Source organism: Stegodyphus dumicola, chromosome 2 (genome assembly GCF_044657685.1).
Source record: "Stegodyphus dumicola isolate Sdum_Otavi_A_Nest chromosome 2, ASM4465768v1".
In the NCBI taxonomy this organism is placed as follows: domain Eukaryota; kingdom Metazoa; phylum Arthropoda; class Arachnida; order Araneae; family Eresidae; genus Stegodyphus; species Stegodyphus dumicola.
Window position 1 is genome coordinate 131,638,108 of NC_140769.1, and position 22,131 is coordinate 131,660,238.

Sequence of the window (22,131 nt, forward strand, 5' to 3'; positions counted from 1 at the left end):
TTCTTTATGCTATTTGAGAAACAAGCTCAAAAAGAGAACGTTAATGAGATTGATTGGGTCTCGCAATTAATTCCTTTATTACCTTACGATGTAGCCCAGTTAATAGTGAAAGAACCAGCGGATAAAGGGGATGATTATCAGCATGTTAAGGAATTACTCATGCAGAGATTCAAGCTTAGTTCTTGGGCACTAAAAACAAAATTTGAAGAACATTCTAGAAAAAACGGAATGTTATGGGTGGATTTAGTGTATGAATTGAGAGTGTATTTAGAGAGTTGGTTGGATTCAGTAGTAGTTCAAGATTTTGAAAGTCTTAAGGAACTTATGCTCACTGAGCAAATTAAGCGGCGAGTCCCTCTAGAAATAAGAGAGCACTACTTAGACAATTGGGAAGAATTTAAAACAGCTTCCATTTTAGCAGAGAAATGCGACAAGTATGAGGCTTTGCGAAGAGATATGAGGAAGTTAGAACAGAGAGCGGGGTTAAAGAAACCATTTGAGAAAGATAGAGAGAGGTATGTAAATTCTAACTGTAGTTATAATCAGAAAAGTAGTGGTCATCAAAGAATTAAATCAGAGGAGCATAGAAAAGTGGAGGCTCCTAAAAAAAGCAAGTTTTCAATGAAGCAGGTTTCGAGAAACAGCGGAAAATAAGGTGTTACCAATGTAGAAAGGACGGACATATCCGACCTAACTGTCCTTCGCTGGAAAAGAATAAGGCTAATCTGGTGAATAATCTAGGAACGGAGAGTTTAGGAAAATGTTTTGAGCCGTATTTCAAGAAAGCAGTAATTAATGGGATAGAGAGAGAATATCTGAGAGATACTGGAGCTGGTATAGATCTGTGTAATAGTACTTGGATTAATACTAATGACTTATTAGGGGAAACTGTATGGGTGAAACAGCCTTTGGACACAGAATGTAAATGTTTACCTTTGGCGAAAGTCACTATTGAAGGTGATTTTGGTGTGGTCACCATAAAGGCAGCGGTTACTCCGGTAGAGTTAGATAAAGAGTACTATTTGTTAGGGAATAAAACTGCACAGTTGATTGAGGAAATTAGGGAACGACCGGTTCTTTTGAATGCTGTGGAGACTCGTAGTCAGGCGCATGCGCGCAGGAGTTTAGAGAGAGCGAGTGCAAAAGACTTAGATTCCAGATCGGAAGAAAAGAAAGAGATAGAAAATGAAAGGGCCGTCAATAATGAGCATTCGGAAGAAAGGAATTTAACCAGTAATACGGAGGAGGCAATTAAAATAGCAGACATCAATTTAGAAGAAAGGTCTATCCTTGCGGATGTTTCGCCAGCAGAATTCTCGGAAGCACAGGCAACAGAAGCTCATGATAATGTTCAACACCATACAAAATTTATTATATCGCATACTGAAGGAACACAAGATCTGCAGAATTCGATATTCGAAAAGCCCACTTCTATCAAGACGTTATCTTCTGAGAAATTGCTTCCAAATAACCTTGCTGCAAAAATGATGTTCAATTATGATGCTGAATCAAATGCATATGCTATATGGCGTGCAATGTATAAGGAGAGATTACCAGCCATTGACGAGTTTTCTTTGGGTGAACTGACAAAACATAAAGTCAGGAAAAGAAAATTGGGACCTCATCCAAATATATTTGAAATGTATTTTGCTTTTGCTGATCAAACACCTCTGTTTCCTGGTGCCTTCACTAACTATTCACAAGACCTTCCTGTCCGTCTTCTGAGTGATGGATGTGGTAAACATATCACTCTATTTCCTGTTATGGAGAGATGCAGTTGCAATTTAAAAGAATATTTGAAAAGAATAGATGTTTCTGGTCACACAGCATTGCTACTGTTTACTCAGCTTTTGGAAGCTCTAGTAAACTTGCTTCAAAATGATATTACTCATCGGGATTTGAAGACTGACAATATTTTATTAGATTTCCAGTATGCACCCTCCTCTCCTAGACTTGCAATAACTGTCTTTGGGTGTTGTCATGAAAGCCTCTATTTGGTTTACAATTCATATGATTCTGAGAAAGCTGGAAATATAGCATTCATGGCACCAGAAATTGTAAATGTTGAAGAGTGTCCTATCTCAGTGATTGATTATTCGAGATCAGATCTAAGGACAGCAGGAACTTTAGCATACGAAGTATATGGAAGAGCCAATCCTTTTTGTTCTGTAAACTGTTGTTTGAAAATTGATTTTTGTAGCGTTTTGGAATTATATTTTTGTAGATTTAAATTTGTTTGCATAGTGTGTTTCATTTTCAAAATGGTTAGAATCAAATGTTTAAGTATTAGCATTTTGTAAACTTTAAAGGTACTTTGTGTAGATTCAAAATTTAAATCTTTTTGTTGTATTTTTACATTTATGTTATCTAAAAATAAGTGCAGGGTAATGTAACTGGCTTCTCTATTATCACTTAAATGGTTACCACTTGTGTTTTGAAAGCAGTGAAATGTATTTAGAATTTTTCCTTCCATAGTCAAGAAAAATTTCTTTATGAGGGGAGGAGCTGTGATAAGGTTACATAAAAGAAGAAGAGACTGAAGATTTATATGGACAAGGATGTCTCTTGAGAATAAGCTGAAAATTATTATTATTTTTTTTTAACTTACAAACACGTTTTCAATAGTTGTTAAAATAGTCTTTATTAAATTAATGTTATTGGCAATGTTAAAAACGCAAGCTCAAGAGCCACGAATTACTCTCGCACGTAAAATGTATAGAATTTGATTTTTGGTGATAGATAGGTTTTTCTCTTCAGAATTGTATGTAGCCATTTTTTTAGCATTCAATAAATTTTATTATGCTGTGTTTTGTTTTGAACCTGATGTCACAACCCAGGTTTTGCATAGCGGTTTCGGCCACTACACCACAGTGGAAATTATTTTGATTAATTGATAGATGGCGCTAGCGTTGCGTGTGAACGCGACGCGACGTGCCTTCTGAATTTCCATAGACGCTCCACCGGCAGTTCTATACATGGATGTTAGATGCTTCGCACACTATTTGATTAGGAACACTTCGGTTCCTATTTGATTTCGGTTATGAAAGCATATAGATTTGTTTGTCAACTGAACCACCATGATTGATTAATGATCTGTAAATATTGTACATATTAAAAGTTACATTTTAAAGTGATTGATGTCGATTTATAGATCGTAGAATATTTTGAAACAGCTGAGAGAAATAAAACTTACAGTATGAATGTGTATAATGAAGACTCAGTTACTGTAATTACAAAATTTCCAAAATATTCAACATGATTTAATAAAAATATTTTCCTTTTGCGAGTAGTTTGTATGTAATTAACACATATTTATACATAGACTTATTTGAAAACTTTTCTTCGATGTTTATCAGACAAGGAAGAAAAATATCTGCTTAAAATAAATCAATTAAAAAAAAATGTGAAAGTTATTTTACATTTTATACTATGCCCACCAGGGTGTTTCTGTAATGTATTGTGTTTTACCTTTATTTATTAAATATCGTGTTCTTCGTACTTAAACCATAGAATTCAATTCAACAGCAGTATCACAAAAAAAAAAAAAAAAAAAAAAAAAACACCTGGCGCATAAAATATCCGTACTTGAAGAGGCAGGCGATGTTAATGGAACGCTTTTGAAATCATTGATTTGGTTAATCAAAAATTCGTTAAAGGTTTACAAAATATGAAACAGATAATAAAAAAAATTCCAAATTTAGGCTTCTAGGTGTCTATGTTCGAGTGGAGCACTACATTATTCAAAATTTGATGTCTTTAGGTACCGTTGGTTTTTCACAGTGCGAGAAACATGCATACATTTATGTAGATTCTTCATTATTTAATTTCTTTAAATATAAGGCAGGGCTCTAATATTTGAGGACAACAATTTGAAAAGTGATTCATACTTTTATACTGAACCAACGCAAAATGCCAAAACGAAATTAGTAGCCATTCTGGGAAAATTGACCCTTTGGTCAAATAAATGTAAAAAATGTGACTTTGCGTTAATTAAATCATAGTCAAGTTGGAGCAAAAGCTATTTCTCTGTTGCACAGTTTTTAAAAAAATCACTTAAACTGTGTTATTTGGTACTCTACCAATGAAACTGCAATGAAAGCTGACGTATGCGAATCATCTAATTTCCTATGTTGTAATCACTTGCTGTAAATTCTTTGAAAAAGCGGATGTTTTGTCTTCTGACGAGGAAGTAACTTCGTTTTCCCGCAGCAACCAAGAAGCCCATAAGTCACTATTAAGTCATCTCATTCTTCTTTGAAGTTCAAGAAACAGAGATCCGTGAGAAGCCTGAATATTAAGTTTAAGAATCTTATCTTTACATCTTTTGATTTGCTGTAATATTTTAAAATTAAGAATAATAATTGTTTTAAACATAAAGCAAAAATGGTAATTTCTGTAGCAGTTATACGTTCTTTGCGAATTTTTATTTAGTTTATTATTAGCCCAAATGGTGTTAGTTATTAGTCTTAAAACGCGATTTTGCGTTGAATCACTATAAAAGTCTGAATCATTTTTCAAATTGTTGCCATCAATTAATTATAATGCCAAGCATTATCGCCCTGCATTTTATTTAAAGAAATTAAATCATAAAGAATCTTCATGAAAGTATGTATGGTTTTCTCATTATGAAAAAGCAACGGTACCTAGAGCCATCAAATTTTGAATAACTTAGCCCTCCAGCCGAATATAAACACCTGGAAGCCCGAATTTGGAATTTGGAAATTGTTTTATTGTCTATTTTATATTTTGTAAAACTTTAACGAATTTTTTATTAACAAACTCAACGATTTTTCAAAACGAACAGTGGCAACACTGTAAGGAATAAAACACTTTTATCCCCAGCGTGCAAGACTTTCTATCGGAAATTCTAAAGATATGCTGTTTTTAAATATTTTCAGCCCAAAGTAGCGTTAACCCAAATGCTCTCGAAACGTGTATGTGTCTGTAAATAATTAAAAAAAAAAAAAAAAAAGAAAGAAAGAAAGAAAAAAAGGCCCATTGGGCGTACTGAAAACTTTCAGATTTTTTTCAATATTTTTATTTTATTTATTTATTAAGCTTAATTAGCGATTTCCTCGGGGGGATTATGATCGACAGTTAAAGATCTAACCAGAATAAGAATCTTAGCGGTAGCAACAAAATAACTCTATTAAAAAAAATTAAATAATATATTTCACTAAATGAACAGAAAGTCGTATGATTATAATTTAAGAATTTTTATTTGTTTTATTATGAAAATTTTGTCGCTAAATTTGACGACAAAATAATTCGTCAAAAATTCTGTCAGCTTGCCAAATATCTCGCCAAATTACCGAGATACCAATTTACTCAATGTTAAATTCACTTGCCCCTGTATTGTTACGTTTCCGGCAAAGCTTTCTCTTAAAATTTGTTTCGCGTTACATTACACGGAAAAGTACAACAATTTCACATAAAACTGCACTGAAATCATCTGTCTATGTACAAAATTCGTAACAATATGTATATATAGAGAGATAGATATAAAAAATAAGAAATTTAAAATCCCTTTTACGCAAAGAAGTGAAAAAAAAATTAAATTCCGTAACATTAAATTTCAAAATATCCTGTAAATATACAAAATAAGAATTAAAGAAATGTCAAATTAAAACCTAAAAATTAAAAATACATGAAAAATATACCAATACCAATAACAGAAAAAATAAATAAAAAAGAGGAATTCAATTAAATCTGAAGTAACAATTATCAAGAGGAGGATGCATCAGACTCGATTACAAACCCCCTTCCATTTGAAAACTTTTGTGTTTCTGTATACAGAATGATGATTGATGAACTATTCCGAAGTTTTTGGGGGGCTTGTAATTCAATCTGATATATCCTCTAGCGCAATGCTGGATGAAGATATTGCACTTTGGCAAAGAAAGACTCTAATGGTCTTAAATATAATGCTGACATTAGGAAAACAGATTACTTAAACTAATATTTTGATACATTAGGCACCTCATGAAGATTAATTAAACCTATTCTTTAATTGAGCGCTAGTACTGCAGCCATGTAGCTTCTGTCGTCAAAATTTAGAGATGGCAAAATTTTTATCAAGAATCAAGGAAGTTAAATTTACGGAGTACTTAGGCACGAAGCCTGTACATCTACATCATCAAAAGATTAAAATTTATCATCATCAACAGGTTTCATCAAATAAGGTGAAAATTTTGAAAGCCAAAAATAAAGCTTAAAGGAATAATGCCTTCCGCATGAGAAAGGCAAAATTTTTAGATTTTAGAGAAGTAACAAGAAACAAAATTTAGGAATGGCCAAATTTTTAGAATTTAATTGATGCACTGGTTAGTAAAATTTGGGGGGCGGCACAATTTTTAGAATTTAGAGATTTGTAGGGAACAGAATATAGGCCCCGCACACATTGAACCGGGCGTCAAAATGTCTAACGCCGGCTTAGGTGTTATTGCAGGGGAAACACAGCAGCAATAAACCATTCATATGTTTAATGTTATTATTTTCCAACAGATGGCAGCACTGATTAATAGATAAGTTGACTATTTTTTGGTTTCGTTAACGATTTTATTTAAGGCCTGAGCCAGAGCCGGTGACATCGGAGCGGAATTAACAGGCGGCAAAATAGGAATGGTCAAATATTTAGCGTTTAATGGATGCATTAGGCAGTAGAATTTAAGGGGGCCTTTAGACTTTAGAAATACGCAGAGAGCAGAATATATAAGACCCGCAGAGGTTGCACGGGGCGGCAAAATGTCTATCGCTGGCTCTGGTGTTGTTGCCCTGGAAAGACAATAACATAACATTGCATATTTTTAATGTTATTATTTTTTACGAGATGGCAGCACTAGCTAATTGATTAATTGACTGATTTCTCGCTTCATAACTTCAGTTTTGGAAACACAGTTTAGAAATCTGGCGTCATGATATACTATATAACAAGAGTGGCCAACCTTTGTATATATATATATATATATGAACAACATTTTTTTTATAAAAACGTGTCGCGAATCTACTCACAAAAATCTTGATATTTAACAGATTCAAATTTCCGAACTAATAAGTGCTAGTGGGGGATGGGGGATTAAACCAAATTTTAATTTGGTACTATTCGGTTTCGAGGGCCGTAAAAAACCGCCAAACTATTGTTGATGCCAATGCTGCCAAAAATAATTGCGGCAACCCTAATAATTGCGGCAAGAAAGGAAGTATAATAGTAAATAACTATTTAAGATAGATGAATTTAGATGAAAGGTTTATTTCATATAATACTTTTTTATTATTATAATTTATATGAAAAAGGCTAAACATGACTGAATGGAAGCATAAGAGTAAATAACTATTTCAAATCATTATTATAATTTATATAAAAATTGCTAAACATAACTGAATGGATCTGCATCGCTATTTCGCTACCGACTTATCGCTAAAGCATAATTTCATCTCGTTGGCTGTTCAAACGTAATTTTCTACAATGAATGATGCCTTTTCTTTGAAAATATTCTCGGTAAAATGCAGAATCGCTCACTTATTTGTTTACCGCTTTTTACAAGGGTAAAAACAATTGGATTTTTGTCAATTTTCTTTTACTTTTTAAGTGAAAATAGGTCGATGTGTACATAGATAAAGTCAAGGGGGGGGGGCGCAGTGCCATTTTTGTGCAGTTCTAGGATTTTTTTTTTAAGTGAAAATAGGTCGATGTGCACATGGATACCGAGTATGTGCAATTCTTAAAAACGCGTCAAGCAGTGGATGATTCTGCACTTTACCCAAAATTCTATTGCCTAGTTTTCGTCATGGGCAATTCCCAAATTGTTAAATCCATAGGATATCAAAAAAGGATTTAAAATCAAAAGAGAATTTAAAAATTAAACTAGTATTTCAATGGCGTCTTAAGAAATATAGAACTATATAAACTTACGCAATCTGAAATCAGCGCATACGCTAGATTTGGCGCGCTGTTAAATGGGCGCGTTTGCTGGATTTGGCGCTTTTGCGCGTACATTTTCGCTGCAATTTTTTTACGGCCCTCGAAACCGAACAGTACCATTAAGGGTAAACTATCCACAAAAATACAGATTAATTTTTAATTTTTTTTTTTACCAAATGCTCATAATTTGGTGTATATTCGGACAAATAACATATTCATGGTTTGGTTTAGTGGCACACAACCATGGAATGGCGCACAACCTGGAAAGGTTATTAGCCCCAAAAAATATTAATGAATCTTCGATATGAGAAACGGTAAATAGGCAGCAATGTTTACTCTTCGTAAGCTTTAAATATGAAAAAATCGGTTCCCATAAGTATACTGAAACAAAAATACACATATTCGGGGCTAAAATTGATGGTATTTCAGAAACGTTTTTAGACTGAGGTATTTCTAAAAATCTTCTTCAAGTTCTCTAGCTCTTTGAATTAGATTAGTTAGTAGAAACATAATTTAATTTTTTGACGCATATTTTCAATTTTAAATATGTCAGAAAATTTTACTGCAGAAAGTTCAGATACTGCACAATAACTTTGACCTTTTTGACAATCACGAAATCTGACCGTAAAATCTTCAACCATCTTTTTCAATTTTGTTATTACAATTCATATGTTATTGTCGTTGGTCAAACATATTTGGAAGGTGATTCAAATTGTTTTATTGAAGAGCGTATTATCATTATTATTATTTTTGCATACATTAAAGCTACTGATAATTTAATTTGCTATCTTGTTTTTCCCTGCAATTCTAAACTTAGATCACTTAATTTTGATGTAAAATCTGCGACAAAAAGCTACATCATTGAACATTTCGGAAATTTCATGATATAAATTTGCACTTTATTGATCTTACCTATGACAAATTTTTTTTATGTCTGTTAATAAACCCCTAAATCGTAGCAGAAATTTACTTCTAATTAGCCAACTTACATCAGCATCTAATAATGATTTTGGCTGTCTTTCATTAGGTTGTTACCGGTTAGTTAGCTTGTTGGTTACTTAATAATGGTAAAGCACAAGAGGGCTAATTTGTTTAAGAAAGGGAGGCCTTCACGGAGGACTTTCTAAAAGGAACTGACTCGTATTCACTTGACACATGGAGTAAACCACAAAAATCCAGCCATGCAGCCAGCCCGTTTGCTTTCATTCGAGGGCGGAGATGAACTACTAGTATTCAGCAGGCTTTAGTCGTTCGGCCGCTGATGGAACCAGGTTGGAATTAAAAGAGACGCCGTTTCAGGAAGCTTCCTCGAATAGATTTAACAGTTTTGAATGTTATGCTCAGTGTTTCTTTCGTGTTTAAGCTTTTGCTAGTTAACACTTGTTGGTAAGTTATGCAATGGTAGCTAAATAAACTTCAGAATTCGTTACCATTTGCGCCTTTAATTATAGATCCATTTATGCGGACTGTCATTACTTCTGCTCCAACTGCTTTTACAGAAACTAATTTTAAAAGTGGTAGTTTTAAAATTAGTGAGGAATGTTTTAAAAGAGTTGAATATTTATTTACAACTCTAAGCCTCTCTTTTCTAAGAAATCACACACAACATTTCTTATTGCCTGTGGTTGGAGTTCCGACGAACGGGCTGGCTGCATGGGCGTTTTCGTCTTTTCCTTCATGTGTAACATGTATACCAGCCAGTTCCCATTTGAAAGTCTTTGAAAGTCAGAAGGCATCCCTCCCTTTAGGCAGAGAGCCCTCAAATCCTTTCCGATAGTCAAATAAACCATCAAATTGAAGGGAAAAGCAAGAAAATCTATCATTATTTTTAATTAACTATTCCTTTACATTTTCACTACTTTTCTGGATCCTACAAATGCAAGTACTTGAAGACAACTGTAGAATTTTAAGTGCAACATTAATTTCCATCTTGCTCCAGAAATCGTTAAAAAAATGAATATGACCTTTGCAACAAATTTCTCTTGCAAATTCCTCTTCAATATTTTTAGTCCAAAGGGCCAACTATTAATTTCGTTTCGGCATTTTGCAGTCACTATAAACGGCGATACACTTTTTAAATTGTTGCCACCAAATATTAGAGCCCTGCATTATATTTAAAGAAATTACATAATGAAGAATCTGCATAAATGTATGTATTTTTCTCGCATTGTGAAGAAACAACAGTACCTGGAGCCATCCAATTTTGAATAACGTAATCCTCTACCGAATATGGGCATCTGTAAGCCCTAATTTGGAATTTGTTTTATTATCGATTTCAGATTTCATATTTTGTAACACTTTAACGAATTTTTGATTAAGAAACTCAAACGATTTCGAGGTGAGCCATGGCAACACTATATTGGGAAAAAAAATTATCTCCAGCGCGCGAGACTGTGTATCGGAAATTCTAAAGATATGCTCATTTTAAAATTATTTTTCGATATTGCTGTTGAATTGAATTTTATGTTTTAGTGCGAAGAACATATTTAATAAATAAAATGTCACAAAACGTTAAAAAAAAGCCCCTTTGGTCGTAATGTAAAATTTAAAATCTTTCAGATTTTTTTTAAAATTTTTAAATAATTTTTAGAAAAAAAATTTGAAATGTAACCTATAGCATTTTTACCATCATCTTAAAATAGATGTATTTCTAAGCACACCTGCAAAAAATTTGAATTTGTTTCGCTAAATTACGGCTTAACTTTAAAATGATTTATATATTTTCCGCTAAATTACGGATTTAAAGCGATTTATTTATTTATTTATTTTTGCTAAATTCCGGCTTATTTTCAATGACGCAATAGTGAAACAAGTGATTTAAATAGGGCTCTTAATTGCGCCACGAGATCATTAATTTTACTTTGTCTTTACACTCCATTTGGTGAATAATCTGTTTCATATTTATAATGAAAAGTTAAAAAAGGCCTCTCTAAATAACTTTTTTTAGTAACAGCTTGGCAACCATCGCTTATTAAGCTGCGTCATTTATCATTTAAAAAAGTAATCAAATTCCCATTCTCATAAAAACTATAATACTTTGACATTTTTATTTTTTCGTCCTACTACTGCAAAAATTTGCTATTGTGCACTAAAACAGAAAAGAAAGTATAGAAGTAGACAGCTTTAAACTGAAACTTAGAAGGAATGTCTTCAGAATTTCGCGCAGCAGTAGTGTTAAGAAAAATAGACACTAGAAATACTAATACAGTGTTACTGTTGGAATAAATTAGTGTTACTTTTGAATAATGAAACTCGGCAACGTGAAAAACAAACAAGCGCCAAACGATACATATATTTGAGAGAGAGGATTCTATTTATGTTTAGATGCAGAAGTCTTAAAAAGATTTTGTACTTGTATTGTACTTGTGCTTCATTCTTTTCAGCGTGTTACCTTCTTTAATGGAATATATTCCTGATAATATTCCCTAATAGGTAAGCCCGAAGATACTTAAAACTTATAAATGTGTATATTGTAATTTCTTTATTTTCAACACTTCGATTTAAATATTTGTGAAGACTGTTGACTTTGATTTATATATTCTTTGTGTTCTATCTGAGCTAAGCATCTTACTTGTTAAATAAAGCTTTCTTAGTTATTCTAACTTATAATTCTGTAATAAAACTGCGCTAAATAGAGGATAGTGCCTTAACCGTGTTAAATGCACGACATCGGTTACCCATATAGCGAATCTAAATACTAAACAAGATATGTATGTTACAGCTTATGTATTGTTACACCGAAGATTAAAAGCGAGCGCGCCGAGGAACTCGCTATATAGCGAGCGAATCATAGATGAGATATGTTATCGTGCTCCTACGCTCTCGGTGTCTAGCACGGAAGGCGAATTGTCAACGTCAACTGTGATACTAAAGGAGCCACAACCGTTTGTTTCTATTAGTCACGACTAACCTGCGTCTGCCCATTGAAATCCTCTCCTTTCGGCTGCGAATGACAATAAATGCTTTAGGGCCTTTTTAAACAAATATTATTGTAAATTTGAAACTGAATAATAATATTCTGAAAAGTATTGGTAGTGTATATGACGCACGTGTGACGGTATTATAAGACAATCTCCAGATTCAGCTTTGGAAAATTGAAATTATTTGGTTTCCTGTCATTCAAACTTTCATCGTGGGTATCACATGTGTTGATTTATATGGAACTTTAACATAAATGATAATAAAATGAAGGAAGAGATCAATGAAATAAAATTAAAATGCGTACTTTTAGTAAAAAGACAGACCTTAACATATATAAAATGCAATTTTTTTTTTCAATAAAAGGAAACATTAAAAATTTCTGAAAAATTAAAATCAGAGCTTTTTTAACCCTTAGAAAACCGAAGCCTTCGCTAACCTGTATGCTTAAAATGCCGAAACGCCGACCGTTCCTGTCCATTACTCGTCCCGTCCGTCAACGTACAAAGAGGTGTAAAGATTTCAAATGACATCATTTCTACTTCCAAACAGAGAAGCTTCCCTTAGCCTTTTAGGACAAGCTGTCTGCAATAACTGATAGGAATTTAGGGAAACTCCACCTGCTATTGCCTACCTTAGGCGAAGGGACGAAAACATGATCGCAATCTCGGTCGCTTCGGGCAATCGAGGTCGTTTGAATAAAAGGTCGTCTCCAGCGTTTAGGCCTTGAAAGAGTTAATGACGAGTTATCCTGTTTACTAGCGCTGCTGTCTATTTTACGTGACAGTAAGCTTAAGCATTTAATGAAAGGTGGAAGTTGAAATACATTCATGGTTAGGTTTGGTTTAGTTGATTACTGCGAAGCACACAAGGGCTATCTTCCTAAAGGATGGTTAATCAAGCCAGACTCTAGCATTTTCGGCACATCATGCTGTCAGTAAATTAGGCGTCCCACATAAATTAAGCATTTCAATAATTCAAAGTGAAACAGCGAAATACATTTGTAGGAACAACTAATCTAACTAATCGTAAATTTTTGTGGGAACAACTAAGGTGTCACCCTAGTTAGTTGTTTGTATTGTTTTTGTTTGGATCTGTGCCCGGGTTAAACACATAATTAAGAATTGCTTTGGTACATAAGCTTCATATTTTATACTTTAAATGTAAGGGGAATTTGTCTAGTATAAATGTGTACTGATAACAAATCTAAAAACATACAAAATGTTAACATGACATTTGATCAGTAATTTTTGAGGACTTCCTTGCAAGCATTTTACAAGGAAGGAATTCTGAAAATCTCTTTTAGGGCACATAGTTCCAAAATGTTTATTAAATCCGTGAAACATCTAGTTAAATATCTCCAAAATTAATAATCAATAATTCCTTCGTTACATCTTGATCATTTCGGCTGCAGTAAATATTTACAAAGTTTATAGTTTTCCTTTTCTAAACTTTCTTTCTTTCTTTTTTATGAAACAGTAAAACTCCCATCCCATTAATTTATAACTGATTCAATTCCAAGCTATTTCCAACTCTTTTGAGAAGGTTTGTATTGTAGAACTAGCTGAAGGACTAATTCCTTCGCTCAGCATTAGACTCGCCATCCAAAATGTTGCTTCTAATGTGCTGTTATTGACAACTTAAAAAGTCAGAAAGAAATCAGAGCTGATTGGATTTCTTTTCCATCAGGGAGATAACGGATTTCCACTTGGTGTCCGAGCCAAACTACCATCTGGGTCCCACACAGTCGTAAAATCGCTAGTAATTCGACCGGAGTTCAAATCCCGGAATCGGCCAACTGCCACAAAGACTCATAAAATGCCTCATTTCAAGTCACATTTTGAGAACTCTATGATTGTTAGAGGGGACTATACGCCTTATCAGCCTCTTTTTCGTTCGATCTTGCATCCACTGTTTTAGACCTTCTTACTCCGATCTTAATTCTCAATAATGCATGTATGTCATGAATGTTGTAAGGTATTTCTTTGTATAGTATATCGATCTGTATCTGTACCAGATTTCTTTAAAATAATATAATTGACTAGGTATGAAAATTCATTTAATTCCGAATACAAGCGCATCTTGCAAACTCCCCCCCCCCACCTTCAACAAGCATTAAATTAGTACTAAATCTTTTCTGTGCTATTCGTGCTTTGAAATTTCTAGTATAACATATTAGGAAATTTCTATAAATATTTCGATATTTCATGTCAGAAAATTTGGAGCTATATATATGGAACTACGCAACAAGTGTTAGTGAAAAGAGATGTATAGCGGTAGATGTGACTCTGCGTAAACCCTTGGGTGATCAATTCATTGCATAAAAATGAATATATTACGATTAGGTTGAACACATGCCGTTAAAATTGACAATTTAATTATCAGATGTTGTATCTGAAAGCGGGAAAAAGTGTTAATTTGTAAATAAGAACGAGAGAAGGGGTATTAACGTAGCTGAAAGAAAAATATGGAATATGGTGAAGTGAAAATTTTAATTTGTAATATTAAGTGCTTCCATAATGTTTTTAACATGCAATTGTACATCATATCTGTTTCTCGTAACAGTTTACGCTTTAATTGTTAAACAAATAAAATCCGTAGTTAAAAGCTGTGCATTTGAATAATATTTCAGTAATAATTTTTTTTTATTTCTAGAATATAAAAATTGCATGAATATTTTCATCGAATGTGATATCTCTACGAAATATTTTAATAAAAATTTGATATTAGTGATTTTAAAAAATCATTTTATTACATGCCCTCATACCAAAGCAATTGACATTACAAAACAAAATTTTCTGACAAGAGTAAGCATTCTCAGTCATGAAAGGTTCTGGATCAAATGGCTTACAAAAGATATACTGGTATGCAGAAATTAAAGGCCAGAGGCAGTTTAGCGGGTAATGTCGCACAGCAGTGTTTAAAATTAAGATCAAATCAAAGGATGCAATCTTTTGATTGCAATGAACTTTTCATCCGAAGGATGCAAAAGAACTTGTATTTAAAAGTGAGTTCCGGTCAGGGCAGAAGGATTGTTCATAGTGAGAAGACTGAAACAAGAAATTAATAGCAAGACAAAAACAGAAATATCCCTGTGATATGCGGTATGCCAGTGTTTCTCAATCTGTGATCCTCGAAGCATACCTTTGTAGTCCTTTCAGATTTCCAAAGAAGCTAAAAATAAAAATCAAGTTAACTACCTATACCACAATTTAGCTAAAATTGCCAGAGTCTGGAAATTACGTGTGATAATTGTCTATCATTTCTTCTCCTAAGACTGATATTTTAAGAAATTTATTACCGGTTAACTCAATCTATGAAAAACCCATTCTATAGAGATTCACAGCGCTTTGTCTCTGGTGGTTATTACCAGCTAAACAGAGGCTTACCTAAATAAAATCCATACAAAGGTTATTCAAACGAAGAATAAGTATACAATAACTGTCAGGATCATCCATCTTATTAATATAGGTAACAATATTGTTACAAAATGTCCAGGCGCGGTAAGATAGCTTCCCCGCAAAGCAGTTTTAGGGTTGTCATAAAAGGCAATAAAAAACAGGGTTGAGCCACATTTGGCGAGAAATTGGGTCACATTTGGCGAGAAATTACCAATTTGGCGACATTTGGTGACAAAATTGGCGATATACCATGACGGAACCTTCTGGAACGAATTCTTACCGGTTTAGCCCAGAATGTTCTCGAACCCAAGCCGAAAGCTATATAAACCATGCTGATCCGCAGTCAGTTAGTGTGTGGGTGCCTCGTCTAGAGAGCGAGTTAGTTAGTATCGAGTTGGTGTCTCGTCTAGCGAGTCAATCCCTGCGGAGTCGATCGAGTTGACAGCCGGGCAGGGAGTGCCGAGTGGGTCGTCGAGTGCACCGAAAGAGTCTCGTAATGTATCGCGGTTAGTGCATCATCGAGAGAGCGTGTTGAGCTCCGGGAACGACTGAACCGAAGAGTCTGGAGCTCGTGTGCTCGTGTGTCGTCGAGTGCATCGCGAGTTCTAGCGTGGAGAGTCTCGAGAGTACGTGGAGTTCCGAGAACGGCGAAGCAGAGTCGGGTGCTTTGCAGGAAGCTGTCTCCACGGTTATTGCCTGACAGTGTGAAGGCTGATTGTTCCAGCGTGTTTATAGTAGATCTTCGACAGCAGTAAAAAGTGACTTTGGAGCTGTCCTGATTAATATTGGCTAAATAAACTGTGTTTCGATACTTCATCAAGTGTCGTCGTTATTCACTCCAAATTTACGAACCCCGTACGAACGTGTAGGAAGAAAATAACGTAACAACTGGTGTCAGAAGAAATAGCGCAACAATATTTATTTAATTTTTTGTTTGATAAGTTAAGGATTATCCAAACACTAATTGCCTAGATTTATTAAAAACAAATATAAAGTTTCTGCTTTCAACGTAATTACTTAATATCAATATAAAATTAAATGAATTTTTATTAATTTTATTTAAAAAATAGAAGTACGCTGGTGATATCATGTGTTGAAATGTTTTTATCGAATGGGACAAGAGTAAGGGGGTCTGCAGAACATTCTAATTTATAAAAAGTGATCCCCATTTGAAGAACGTTTCAGAGACGCTGCGGTAGGTTATAAAAATGCAGTTCTGAATAGGGGATATAATCTTATCCTAAGTGCGATGTAAGGATGTTTCCGACCAATTCACATTTCATTATGAGGTCATCGGCAACGTTACATTCATTATGAGTCATCGTGCTTCTGGTACAGATTGCTACTGCGGAGTCGTTGCTGGCGGCTAGCAACATGTTTTCCTGCAGCGTCGTATACACATTCCATAGGACTTAGGTTTTCGGCAAAGCAGCCCAATTCACGATGTTTTCCAGTAACTCATCCTCAACCGCTCTACCATGAAGTGTAGCGTTGTCATCTATGAATAGGATCTGACAGCAGCCCAGAAAACATCATGCGAAGATACAGTCGTCGATACAATAGCGGTTACTAGTGAGTTAATCGTTTTGGAAGATGTGGAGTTGCATGCGGCCATTAAGCACCGTACTTATCCAAACTGAGAAGTTTCATACCGCTAGATATCTAAAGAATGATTGCTTGTTTTCCGCCTTCTTCAGATGTTTAGACATCCAGAATCATTAGAGAAATTGAATGTACTGTCGTCTGTTCCGTACTCAGCACCAGATGCTGAGCTGCTCTGTTCCTGTGCTTTCAGCAACGCAGTAAACGTTGTCTCGGATGGGTAGATATCAGTGGTCACTAAGTGAACAAATACAGTCTGTCTATCATATTAAAAGCTCTCGCCAATTAGTCTGCAGCTGTCTGTTACCAAAGCAACGAGTCTTGACACATTTTTCGTAGGGGTGTCTTGAAGACGAATGTTAAACTCTTTCCCCCTTAGCAGCAAACAGTTTCCAAAACCAAAACGACAATAAAACAACCCTTGGTTCCCTCCTATTTGAAATATACTAGCCCTGTTGTTATAGCAACTGCCACCTGCCAGCTGTGGAGAGGGCTGTTCCTCTCGTAGACAGATAGTCGCTTTAATAATTACTTTATCTCGCGTGCATAGTTGTAGCTCTCTCCGTATATAAGAATTTTTGGGTTAAAGTAACTTTAATATGCACCCTGTATATGGGGATATTTATAAAATCACATTAAACCAAAAATTTAGCATAAGAGAGCATAAAAAAATATTCACAATAGTTATCCTTAAGAATTACATTTTTGAACATAAATTAATTTTTAAATACCTGAAATAATGCTTATTTTCGAGGGTGGGGAGGGGAACAAACATAGATGGAGATCGTTCAAGATATTTCTCAAAGTGTTATATCAAGAATATGTACAGTCTGTTTATCATAAGAAAAGCTCTCGCCAGTTAGTCTGCAGCTGTCTGTTGCCATAGAAACGAGCCTTGACCCATTTCCCGTAGGGGTGTCTTGAAGACGAATATTAATTCTTTTCCCTTCAGCCAACAGTCGTCAAAAACAAAACAACAATAAAGCAACCCTTGGTTCGCCCCTATTTGAAATGTACTAGCCTTGTTGCTATAGCGACCGCCACGCGCCAGCCACTGTGGGTCGTACACGACAGCCATTGTGGCGCGAGCTGTGCTCGTAGACAGACAGTACATGTTTCCAATCTCCCAGACATAGTAAAATACAGTACTGGCGTCTAATAGACTTAGGGATACTCCTTTCTGCGAATGCGGAAAGGAAGGTGACACGGACCATTATTACTTCCATTGTGTACATACAAGAACCTGGCACTTGAAGAAACCAGCGGACTGTGCCTGGGCAATGTGGACGACTAACACACTCAAAAACAGAATAGCCCTTAATAAAATAAAGAAAATCTCAGGACACTGCCTAAGCAGAAACAACCGTGGATAATATTATAATGTTTCAAAAGTTCAGAACTTAAAGCAGATAACCAGAATAACGCTTAGTGCCTTGCAGTTAACAATATGTAAAAACTGTTATTAGTTTATAATATTCAACCTTGTTACTCTGGAGTCTTCCCCGCCGTGATGATATATAATTCCGTTTGGTTCATGTCCGTGGTCGGAAGCCATCATAGTGGTGCACTCACTCACTCACCCTTGGGGACATCCTCTAGTTTGTTTTCTGGCGATTATGGTATTGTCATAGATTACTACGCTTTGTCTGTTCTTGAGATAGTCCGTAATCGTAAGGTACATGTTTCTTGGACACTGCATCTCCCTGAGGGCCTGCTTGACAGCTGGCCACCAGAGAGAAAGAGAGAATCGAATGCATTTTGAAGGGCAAGACATAGGAGAGCCGAATGCATTTGATAGCTTTTGTTTGCTTGCATTTGAGAGATTGCTATATCTATTGCATGAATGGTTGAGCTTTTGGGTTTAAATCCATACTGGTTGGTACTTATTCTATTGTCTTTATATATATGGTATTTTAGTCTATTGACCAGAAGTCGTTCAAGGAACTTTCCCACGGCTGGTAGTAGATTTATTGGTCGGTATGAGCGAGGGTCCTCTGGTTTTCTATTTTTCTTTGAGAAGAGGATGATTTGCCCGTGCTTGAAGCAGTCCGGGAAGCAGTTGTATTTCAGGCATTTATTGTACAGATTTAGGAGTATTTCTGGGCTGACTTTACAGATTATCTTCAAAACTTGATTTGAAATCATATCTGGGACAGGTGCCTTCGCATTGTCTTGACGAATTGTAATAGTTCTTTTTTTGTAAATTGTCTGTCATCTGGAATGTTTGGTGAACTAATGGAGGTTCTTAATTCTCATTGCTCTGGGGTGTCTTCTTCGCTGTTGTCATGTGGGAAAACATGGTCTAGGATGTTATTTAAGGCTTCTGTCGTAACGTTGGCGTTGTTGTGCGTATGTATGCTATTTGGGGTGTGTATCTGCATCCGCTTGAAAATCTTTGAGGTGGCCATTTTATAGAGTGCTTCGTGAGTATTTTGGTTATTGGTGCAAAAGGAGGTCTAAGATTTTAGTTTAGTTTCCGTGATTTTCTTCTTATCAATTGCCCTTTGCCTATTGTATTCGGCCCATGCTGCTGTGCGATCTTCGTCGTTGGTGTGGGACTTTAATCTTCGTCTTAGCGCTCTGGTCTTTTGTCGGTCTGCACGCAGTTCTTTGGTCCACCAGTTAGCTTTTGTTTAATTGGTGGCTGACTTTAGTTTGAAGGATGCATGACAGCACTCTTGAATAAGTCGTGTGAAGTGTATTGCATATATATTGACATCTTCTTTGTATTTAGTCTGGGTGATGGTTTGTAGAATTTAAAGAACTTTTGAACTTAATAGTATGATAAAAGTTTTCTCTGTGCTGCTACTAATTCGAAAGCGTCTCGTCTGTATATTTTCTATTTTCTAGGCAATTTCAAAGGTGATGTATTTGTGGTCGGAGAAAGAATCGTCTTCGCTGATCTTCCTATTCTGGTGTTGGTGTATTTAATTACGGCAAAGCACGCTAGGGCTATCTGCCTAAGGGGAGGGATGCCTTCGTGGAGGACTTTCTGAGGGAAACTGGCTCGTATACACGTTACACATGGGGAAAACCACGAAAACACCCATGCAGCCAGCCCGTTCGCGGGATTCGAACCTCGGACCGAACTACCAGTGTTCAGCGACTTTTACCGCTCGGCCGCTGGTGGGCTCTTCCTATTCTGGATTTTGTGAGTTAGGTGGTGTGTACTGAAAGTCAAATCGGGCCATCCTCTTCCATTGATTGTGGTAAAAGTGGGTAAGTCCTCAGGGTCGTCGTGCAGGATTAAATTGTTAGAGTTAATAAAGTCCTCCATTTCTGTTCCTCTTGCGATCGTACGTGGATAACACTACAGGCTGTTCTGTGCGTTAAAATCACCGTTGATCGGGAGGACATTGCTATTGTGGAGAATCTTTATTTCTTGCAGGGTGTTATCGAGGTCTTCAATAGGCGACGCATAGGCGCTAGTGAGGTAGATTTGTGATTCTGCTGTGGTAATGGATATGGTGACTACATCTCTGTGTGCTTTGATAACGAGTGGAGTCCAGAACGATGATGGCTGCTCTCGGGAACTGTCTAGTGTCTGAGTTCTGCCAGGATATGACGTTCCATGTTAGTGGTAAGTTTATTGGGGAACTTGGTTGTAGTATGGCTCTTGTACAAAAATTATGTCATGATATTGCTCTGAAATGAATTTTATTAAATTATCGGTGGCTATCTTTGAACGCTGAAGGTTGTTATGCAGAGCTTTAATTCCATTTTGACGATTAGACTGATGGAGGAGTGCAGTGGGATGGTTTTCTATGATATTAGCGTTGCTTGGAGGTTGACTACTCATTGTATTGCGTTCTGCTTTTGATTCTTAAAACTTCTTCTTTGTAGGATGCGCAGTAGTTGACATAAGTGGAATGGTCACATGAGTATTTGTTGCCGAAATGCTTATTGTTTATTTCACAGTTTATGCAGTTAGGGCTATTAGATTTACATTCGCTTTCCTGGTGTTTGCCACCGCAGTAAGCGCAGATATGGATGATAGGTGCAATCCTTAGAGTGGTGGCTAAACGCTTGACAGTGATAACAACTATGAACACCTATAAATTCTGTTATTGAACTGGTGTGCCAGCCAAAGTGGACGGTTCGTAAGTTCATACATTTATGGAATGAAACAGTTTTACATTCTACAATCCATTTGATTGTGTTGCATTTGTCCTTAAGCTTAAACAGAGGCTTGAAATTGGAGATGTTGTTCGTAGCTTTTGCAAGTGCGGTGCTTACTGCTTCAGCTGTTTTATTCGGCGGCAGTCGGTGGATGGTGCACTTAGAGGTTCTTATCTTTGGTAGCCCGGTATGGATTAGATCACTTGCTTTTTCCGTCTGTTTCAGGAGACTGTCTAGCTTAGCTACATCATCCTATGAGGTGCAGTGTATTGCAAGTCCACCTTGCTTTATCGGTACTATCGTTTTTATCTGAGTTTGGATGTTTTCGATCGGGAAGATGTCTTGCAGTTTTTCTTGCAACTTTGACACACTTCTGGCGTCTTTTGGATAGATGAGAAGTACTGGCTCTTTTTTCTTTTGCCTCAGAACTTGTGCGTAGGTTTCTTTGATGCTAGGTGCTTCATAGTTATCACATTTGGTAGCGTCCTTTGGAATTTCAGGCTGTGGATGATTTGAGCAACACTGTGAATTGTTTGCTGTTGCATCAGCGGTGCACGGCTGTTGTTCGCAGGATTTGGCAATTTCAGGAGTTTCATTTGCTTTATTGCTGGCTAGTTTACACAGCGCTGATAATAGAGAGATTAGCTCTTCCCGGATAGCATAGGGTACTACATATCTGAGGCTGTAACGTGAGTTTGCGATCTCCATGCAGCGAGAGTAGATGTCCGAGGCAGATGTAGGCACTGACATGTGCGAGTTTGCTGAATGGGATGCTATTTCCGATAGTATGTTGGAGGTGTTTTGGATGGGGAATGAGTGCCTTCAGTGCCATCACTGGGTTTGCGAGTGTGCGAAGTAGTGGATGGCATAATTATACAGTTTCAGAACAATTGGATACTGATATACAATATAATAAAGTGAGCAAACAAAAGTAAATAAAGTACTAAAATAAAAAGATCTCGGGGCCATTTTCCAACAAGATAATGCCAGGCCACATACCGCTCGGACTGACTCCGTGCGGTTGATACTCTTCCTTGACCAGCAAGGTCATCAGACCTTTCACCAATCGAACATGTCTGGGACATGGTAGGCCGTCAGATTCGGGCAGCACAAATATCGCAGATCTGGAGTGACAATTGATGAATGCCTGGTAGAATGTGTCGCAGGATG

The 22,131-nt window shown here is 36.0% G+C and overlaps 1 protein-coding gene across 1 annotated transcript; it reads left to right on the plus strand.

Annotated features, from left to right (window-relative positions):
- The first annotated feature begins 1,535 nt into the window (after nt 1–1,535).
- LOC146998576 (serine/threonine-protein kinase Pink1, mitochondrial-like) lies at nt 1,536–21,144 on the plus strand. Its single transcript, XM_085810223.1, has 2 exons — nt 1,536–2,168; nt 21,019–21,144. Exons 1-2 carry the CDS (start codon nt 1,536–1,538, stop codon nt 21,142–21,144), a joined length of 759 nt encoding a protein of 252 aa, XP_085666349.1.
- Nucleotides 21,145–22,131: the final 987 nt, after the last annotated feature.

Bases quoted from the DNA above. Each gene is read 5' to 3' on its own strand.
- LOC146998576 (XM_085810223.1), top strand. From the start codon at position 1,536: ATGTATAAGGAGAGATTACCAGCCATTGACGAGTTTTCTTTGGGTGAA. The intron at 2,169-21,018 runs GTAAACTGTTGT...TTTGTCCTTAAG, and splicing joins GAGCCAATCCTTTTTGTTCT to CTTAAACAGAGGCTTGAAAT.